The sequence below is a fragment of the Nicrophorus vespilloides genome, unplaced genomic scaffold, assembly GCF_001412225.1.
Source record: "Nicrophorus vespilloides isolate i.1.1-1 unplaced genomic scaffold, Nicve_v1.0, whole genome shotgun sequence".
NCBI classification, from domain to species: Eukaryota; Metazoa; Arthropoda; class Insecta; order Coleoptera; family Silphidae; genus Nicrophorus; species Nicrophorus vespilloides.
In genome coordinates, this window is record NW_017096701.1 from 1 (window position 1) to 8,823 (window position 8,823).

At 28.0% G+C, this 8,823-nt stretch overlaps 1 protein-coding gene across 1 annotated transcript in view; it reads left to right on the plus strand.

The window, feature by feature from the left end:
* Positions 1 to 684: 684 nt before the first annotated feature.
* The window catches only part of LOC108557939 (lachesin-like), a gene marked incomplete at its 5' end in the record, with an annotated part of 21,350 nt that continues 13,211 nt past the window's right edge, over positions 685 to 8,823 (plus strand). Inside the window, 3 exon segments of the mRNA XM_017914681.1 lie at positions 685 to 823; positions 910 to 1,058; positions 4,684 to 4,761. Coding sequence (XP_017770170.1) covers positions 685 to 823; positions 910 to 1,058; positions 4,684 to 4,761 — 366 coding nt within the window.

Below are 8,823 nucleotides of genomic sequence, written 5' to 3' on the forward strand. Positions count from 1 at the left end.
TAATCATCATATCGACGAGAAATAAAATTAGTTTTCAAATTAATAAGTGTCACTTTCTTAAATGAATTATAGAAAAAAAGGTCGTAAATTGAAACCAATTCGCATTTGGACAGTTGAAATCAAGTCATTATAATTCGCGAAGAATAAAATTATTAAAACAAATGACTTTCTTGAATTAATTACATAATAAGGTCGTAAATTGAATCAAATGGACATATGATATCAAATCATCATATCGACGAGAAATAAAATTAGTTTTCAAATTAATAAGTGTCACTTTCTTAAATGAATTACAGAAAAAAAGGTCGTAAATTGAAACCCATTCGCATTTGGACAGTTGAAATCAAGTCATTATAATTCCCGAAGAATAAAATTATTAAAAGAAATGACTTTCTTGAATTAATTACAAAATAAGGTCGTAAATTGAATCCCATGGATATATGATATGAAATCATAATATCCACGAGAAATAAAATTAGTTTTCAAATTAATAAGTGTCACTTTCTTAAATGAATTACAGAAGAAAGGTCGTAAATTGAAACCTTTGGACATGTGACACTAAGTAATTATCATTGAGTTTATATTGTAGTTTATGTTATTCACAGTTTTGTAACTGAGATCAGGCAATGACTAATGCAACAGGACACGTAAATCCAGTAAACTTTGTTCTTCTCCACGAAACAGTTGCTCCGGCGGTGCAAGTTTTCAAGCCTCTTGTGGGAGTTCCACTCGGATCAAACGCTAAGCTGAAGTGCGACGTCGAGGCTTTCCCCAACTCGAACAACTATTGGATTAAAGAGCCCGATGACACCCTCATAACCAGGTAAATTCATCAGCAGACCTGTTGACACCCTTCTCTCTTACAATCCAAACTTAAAGCTATACCTCAACAAGCGTATTTATTTGCAGCCACAAGCACACTTTGCAGGAGAAACGAACCGGAGTCAAACTGACGATGATCCTAACCGTTCACAACGTCACGGACTCTGATTACGGCACATACAAATGCTACGCATCGAATGTACTCGGGAAAGCGGACAGCTCGGCCAGATTGTACGGTAAGTGATCCAATCCAATTGTCCGGGTCCGTTTTACGCCCTTATTTAATACATTAAAATGAATAAATTCGCACGCGTTACGCAATCCCCGCTTTACGGCCTCCATCCGTTACTTCCTGTACCAAATTGGATACCATCCCTTGTCTTTGATACGAGAGGGCTCTGCCAATGACAGCTCCATTAAATTGACATATACGTCACGTCACTTGCACTTTAACCTCCTTTCATTTATGTAACATCCTCAACAAATCAAGACAGATTTCATTAAACCAATTTTTCCATTCACTCTCTCGTCATTACTTATTTACTTCAATTCATCAATGAAATTCTTAAGAAAACAACAAATTTCATTAACAAAATCAATACCAAAATCAAGAAATTCTGAAGAATAATTACAATATAAATTTCACAAAATTTACACATTGATCTAAATTTTTCAAATCTATTCAAAAACAATACTTTCTAAACAATAATTCCATTGTAAAACGAAGCTTCTAAACGAATGCAAGCAATTAATTGAATTTGACTTGTAATACGTACAAAATGTAATTGATTTCACTTCAAACACAATCCAATAATTATTAAAATAAATATAAAACTCGATGTGCATACAAAACATTCCAATTTATCCACTTTACAAAGCTTTCGTTTTCTCTATTAACAAATTCATCAAATTTTGTAATGAACTCAACGCAATTTGTATCGACACTCATTTCATAATCATAAATATTTACCAATGTTGATTAATAATTCAAGCATTATTTACGTAACTCCAATTAATATATAATAATGATACTTAAAAACAATATTTTAAAGCTCTATTTATGTTTAATTTAACAATATATTGTTAATAAACACACTACACATTATTACTAAATAAATTAATATTATTTAGTATAGAAATTAAGTCCATTTTGCACAAATTAGGGCCAACAAAAGTTTACTAAACTTTTAACGAAAACCAAAAAGTTATAGTCCAAATTACAGCACAAAAATATGTTTATATATAAAAAAAAACTACATATATTTCATTTGGAAATGTATAAATAATTTTCTTTTAATGAAATTAACAGATTTATTCGCATTTTCTAAAAAAATAATTGAATATATTCAATAAAATGGTTTTTATTTATAAATTCATTCGATTTACACAAAATGATTCGCTTTTAAATTCAATTAATTTGTACAATTTTTTTTTTATCCTGTAGGCAGATCAAATAATATTTGCATTAATCAATAACGATAAACTGGCGAGTTCGTAATATTATTTTTTTTTGTTACAATCCGCTGAATCCACGCAAATATTTGCAATTCGGGTATTGTTTTTACTGCGTTTCATGTATTAATAAACGAAATGCAGTAAAATTATTGTTTTATAAAAAAAAACGTAAAGAATAATCTAAATTATTCATTGCAACTTTATTATTTTTCAATCCTATTGTTAACTTAATTTGTTAATAGTTTCTTCAGTTCAGAATCAAAAAAATATGCACTTTTTATTGCAGAATAAAAATGTAAATTGCAACTTAAAAATTGTCTCAAATTTTGAAGAGTTTAAAACAGTACAGACGAATTTATATGAATTGAATACAAATTCATGAATAATTTTTGTATGTATAATTTTTTTTTAATGCGTTTCTATTATAAATTCAAATGCAGATATGTAAATGGGTGCAATAAATGCTTTTGATATATAAAGGAAATGCGAATGGTAATGTAATTTTAACTGATCGTAGTGAAAATTTAATATCCGAAAAGGCAGTAATTATTATTTTTATATTTTACTAAATTTAACGAGCGCTCGTTTCGAATGTAAAGCGAACTACGATTGTTATTGTTGTTGTTACACCGACGAAAAACCTATTAAAACACAATTCGAAGAGAGATAGTGAAATAGATTTGAAATAGAATAAAATAAAAATATGTCCATATATAGTTTGGATTAAAGTGGAAATCAATTAAAACGGGAAATCTGTGAATTGGTTTTGATACGTAAATAAAATTTGGCGAGGATTTGATGGATTATGCAAGAAAAATACAATAGAAATTTGTGAATTGTATTTCAGCGCCATCTGTTGGTGTTGAAAATTTTTTGGTATAATTTTTGCTTTCCCAAATTTAACCATTCGATTTGTGAATAATTACATAATTTAGTAGATTTAGTAGAATATTTCAAAATTTTCAATATAGGACTAATCGAGTTTTTTTTTTTAATTAAGTACTAATCTCTCTCTTATAAAATCGGTATGTAAACATAATCAAATTTTATGAGAAATGTAATATTTTTTAACAAAAATGTGAATATATGTAAATTTCAAGATACAAAATTGTATCTTTTTTGATTGATTTGTTTTAGAAACTATTTTTTTGTCTCTTCTGTTTACAAAATCATCAGTATACTAAATAGTATAATTACATAGTTTCTGTTGATATTTTTATAGTAAATATTTTAAACTTTTAAATAACGGACTAATCGAGTTTTTTTAATTATGTGCTAATTTCTCTTATAAAATCGGTTTATAAAAAACTAAATTTAATGAGAAATGTAATCAGTTTCAAGATACAAAATTGTATCTTTTTTTTATAAATAATTGTTACGCCATCTTTTGATTTGTTTTAGAAACTACTTTTTTGTCTCTTTTTTTACAAAATATTAAGTGTACTAAATGGTATAATTACATAGTTTCTGTTGTTTTTTTTATAGTAAATATTTCAAAATTTTAAATATAGCACTAATCAAGTATTTTTCAATTAAGTGCTAATCTTTCTTATAAAATCGGTTTATAAAAAACTAAATTTAATGAGAAATGTAATAAATTTTAACAAAATGTGCATTTTTGTAAGTTTTAAGTTAAAAAAAACTATTATTTTATAAATAATTGCTACGCCATCTTTTGATTTGTTTTAAAAACTATTTTTTTTGTGTCTTTTATTTACAACATCTTCAGTGTATTAAATGGTATAATTACATAGTTTCTGTTGATTTGTGTGAGCTAAATATTTCAATATTTGAAATATAGGACTAATCGAGTTTTTTTTTCAATTAAGTCCTAATCTCTCTTATAAAATCGGTTGTACAAAAAAATATAAAATTCAATGAGAATTTTTTAACAAAATGTACATATTTGTAAATAATTGCAACGCCATCTTTTGATTTCTATTAGAAACTACTTTTTTGTCTCTTATTTACAAAATCTTCAGTGTACTTAATGGTATAATTACATAATTTCTGTTGATTTGTATAAGGTAAATATTTCAATACTTTAAATATAGGACTAATCGATATTTGTTTCTTCAATTAAGTACTAATTTCTCATATAAACTCGGTTTGCACAAAAAAAAAACAAAATTCAATCAGAATTTTTTAACACATTGCATGAGAAATGTAATAAATTTTAACAAAATGTGAATTTTTGTAAGTTTTAAGTTAAAAAAACTATTTTTTTATAAATAAATGCTACGCCATCTTTTGATTTGATGTACAAATTATTCTTTTGCCTCTTTTGTTTACTAAATCTTCAGTGTACTAAATGGTATTACAGCATAGCTGTTACACGTTATGTTTATGACATAAAGCCGTATACATTTTGATAAAGTTGGATCTAATGAATTTGTTTCTGTGCAGAAGTTAAAGCGCCGACAACGACGACGACGACGACCACTACAACAACGACGACCACGACCACGGAAGTCCCGACTACTGGTAAGTTTATGACGATAATAACAAGCCCTGCTAAATGCACCACCACCATCCCACCGAAGCGTGAATACCAAGATTACCGGGATGAGATGCAGATGCGGACACAATGCAATAACGAGCCAGTATTGTCGGACGCCTTAAAACAATTAACCGTATTTAGATTTCGCGCAAATCGTACACTGGTTTGCGCAAATTGTAGTAGCCTGCTTTACGCAAATATTGATTCTACGTTGCGGCGACTGTGGGGCATCAATTTTTCTTCCATCATAAATTCCCAGAAATTGCAAATTACATTTCACAAATAAACACGCGACGCCCCCTTCTCTTTATACACACAAAAATTTTTTTTGCACCCATTTATCACTCTAATCCCACGGGTGTAAATTGCAGTTTGCTACAATCTCTCGTTTTCCTACTCTCACTCCTCTTCTTTCTCTCGAGGGACCACGAAAACTGACGGTGAGAGAGAGATTTTTACGGTTTTTAAGCTAAGAATGAAACGTATCCATAAATATAATTCAACTGAAAACTTTCTCAAAGACTCGATGGAATATCATTATATAAAAGTATTTTTACTACAATATTTTCCATACTTTATCTATCATACGGAATGATACAAAACAAAACCTTAAATATACTTATAGAGTTAGTCAACAATGACAGAAATATTGCAAATATGAATAAAAATAAAAGTGGAAATTATGATAAGCCAAAAGCATAAATCAATTTGCGAATTGCAAAACGATTATATGAAAAAAAATGAGTAAAGCTGTACTGATGATGATAGAAGTGAAAGAGAGAGCTGACGAAATTAAGAATATTTCAAGAAAAGGGAACATGTGCAACAAGATAACTAAAAAACATGCGACAAAAAAAGAAAAGAAGTAGAAGAAACTTAAAGTCCTACAGGTTATAAGACAATAAAAAGGTATCAGTTGGATTAGGGACACTAGTACAAATTAAGGATTTTGCAAATTGTTCAGCACAGTTTGTCGCAAACATAAGTTCAGTTACATCAGTTATACCAAGCAAATAATTCATACTCAAGATCAATTAACAATCTCGCAGAAGAATTGAAGACTATGTGCAAAATTATAGAAAATTATACAAAAAAGCAGCAAAAAAGTACAAATATTAATAAAAAAAAGTGATTATTTCTACTTCGTTAAGCCAAAATGATGCTAGAAAAGAAAGAGAGAGCTGGCGAAATTTAGAATATTTCTTGAAAAAGAACTTAAGAATAAGAAAAGGAGGAAAGAAACTTAAATTTTCTTGCTACAATATACTAAATGGTATAATCACATTATGTTTCTGTTGATTTGTGTAAGGTAAATATTTCAATATTTTAAATATAGGACTAATCGAGATTTTTCTTTTCAATGAAGTCCTAATCTCTCTTATAAAATCGGTTTCTATAAAAAAAATTAAAAAATTCAATGAGATTTTTTTTAACAAATTGGGCATATTTGCAAATAATTGCAACGCCATCTTTTGATTTGTATTAGAAATTACTGTTTAATACAACGTACCACCAAAAAAGGAAAGTAATAGAAGAAACTTAAATTTTCTTGCTACATTGATCATACGGAATGATACAAAACAAAACCTTAAATATACTTATAGAGTTAGTCAACAATGACAGAAATGTTGCAAATATGAATAAAAATAAAAGTGGAAATTATGATAAGCCAAAAGCATAAATCAATTTGCGAATTGCAAAACGATTATATGAAAAATTTGAGGAAAGCTGTACTGATGATGATAGAAGTGAAAGAGAGAGCTGACGAAATTAAGAATATTTCAAGAAAGGGGAACATGTGCAACAAGATAACTAAAAAACATGCGACAAAAAAAGAAAAGAAGTAGAAGAAACTTAAAGTCCTACAGGTTATAAGACAATAAAAAGGTATCAGTTGGATTAGGGACACTAGTACAAATTAAGGATTTTGCAAATTGTTCAGCACAGTTTGTCGCAAACATAAGTTGCAGTTACATCAGTATTACCAAGCAAATAATTCATACTCAAGATCAATTAACAATCTCACAGAAGAATTGAAGACTATGTGCAAAGCAAAATTAAAAACCATTAACATGATATGGAAATGGTAAGATTGCTATTGTTGTTAAAGAATATTGTGTTAAAAGAAAATCGAAACATAGTGATGGAAACGATTACATTTCTGGACGGTTTATGGAAGACAACATATGGAATGATAGAAAATTATACGAAAAAGCAGCAAAAAAGTAAAATAATGATAAGCCAAAAGGAAACAGAAAGTATATGAAAACTTTGACGAAATTTGTGTTGATGATGGAAGAGAAATAGAGAGCTGAAGAAATTTAGAATATTTCTTGAAAAAGAACTTGAGAATAAGAAAATGAGGAAATGGCACGTGCGACCAAGAAAGAAAAGAAGTAGAAGAAACTTAAATTTTCTTGCTACAATATACTAAATGGTATAATCACATAGTTACACATTATGTTTCTGTTGATTTGTGTAAGGTAAATATTTCAATATTTGAAATATAGGACTAATCGAGATTTTTTTGTCCAATTAAGTCCTAATCTCTCTTATAAAATCGGTTTCTACAAAAAAAAAAATATATAAAAATCAATGAGAATTTTTTAACAAATTGTGCATATTTGTAAATAATTGCAACGCCATCTTTTGATTTGTATTAGAAATTACTGTTTAATACAACGTGCCACCAAGAAAGAAAAGAAGTAGAAGAAACTTATTTTTTTTTGCTACAATATACTAAATGGTATAATCACATAGTTACACATTATGTTTCTGTTGAATTGTGTAAGGTAAATATTTCAATATTTGAAATATAGGACTAATCGAGATTTTTTTTCCAATTAAATCCTAATCTCTCTTATAAAATCGGTTTCTACGAAAACAAATAATATAAAAAAATTAATGAGAATTTTTTAACAAATTGTGCATATTTGTAAATAATTGCAACGCCATCTCTTGATTTGTATTAGAAACTACTGTTTAATACAACGTTCAACCAAAAAAGAAAAGAAGTAGAAGGAACTTAAATTTTCTTGCTACATTGATTTAGTTCTCATATTTCAGATAGTTTCATTATTGTATTTATTGTAGTACTACAAATATAACGTGAATACAACTAATTGCAAAAGTTTATAGTTGACTAATTTGACTTTTTTTGAAATCCAAGTTTTTAAGTTATATCATATAACATATTTCATAAAACAAAGTTCATATTGCGAGAATATTGCGAAAATTAAGCAGCAGATTGCAAATATGAATTTAAAAAAAAAAGGATGGAAAAAAATGAAAGTATTAAAAAAAAAGGAGCAGAAATTAATTTGCGAATTGCAAAACTGCAAAACGAACATATGGAAAATTTGAGGAAGATGACCAAAGAGAAACAGAGAGATGACCAAATTAAGAACGTGTAAAAGAAGGAAACATGTGCTAAAAAAAATAGGGAATGGCAAATGTGATCAAGAAACAGAAGTAGAAGAAACTTAAAAGAAAAGAAGAGGAAAAAGCGAGACAAATAGAAGAGAGTTTATTATATGCAGGTTACGTGACATTTCAAATTGAACACAAGTCGTTCAATTCCTAATCAGGTGTATAAGACATGCATTTATTATAAAATTTATATATTTTAAATGTTTTCTTTTCTATTTATTTCTAAATTTGTTGGAGACACAATAACAAATTGTATCAATATAGTTTTATTGTATATTCACCAGTATTATTGCATATATTTTAGTATAAATTAAGGACTTTGTAAATTGTTTAGCACAGTTTATCGCAAACATTAGTTGCAGTTACATCAGATTTATCAACTAAATACTAGATATGAAAAATTGACAAATGCGAATATTGTGACAAAAGAAAAGGGAAATAATAGTGACGGAATCGATTACATTTCTGGGCGGTTTCTAGAAGACAACAAATTGAATCGTGTAAAGGAAAACCTTAACTATATTAATACCAAATTATTTAGCATAGTTTGTCGCAAACATTAGTTGCAGTTACATCAAAGAAATAATTAACATGCAAGAAAATGGAAATATAGTGAC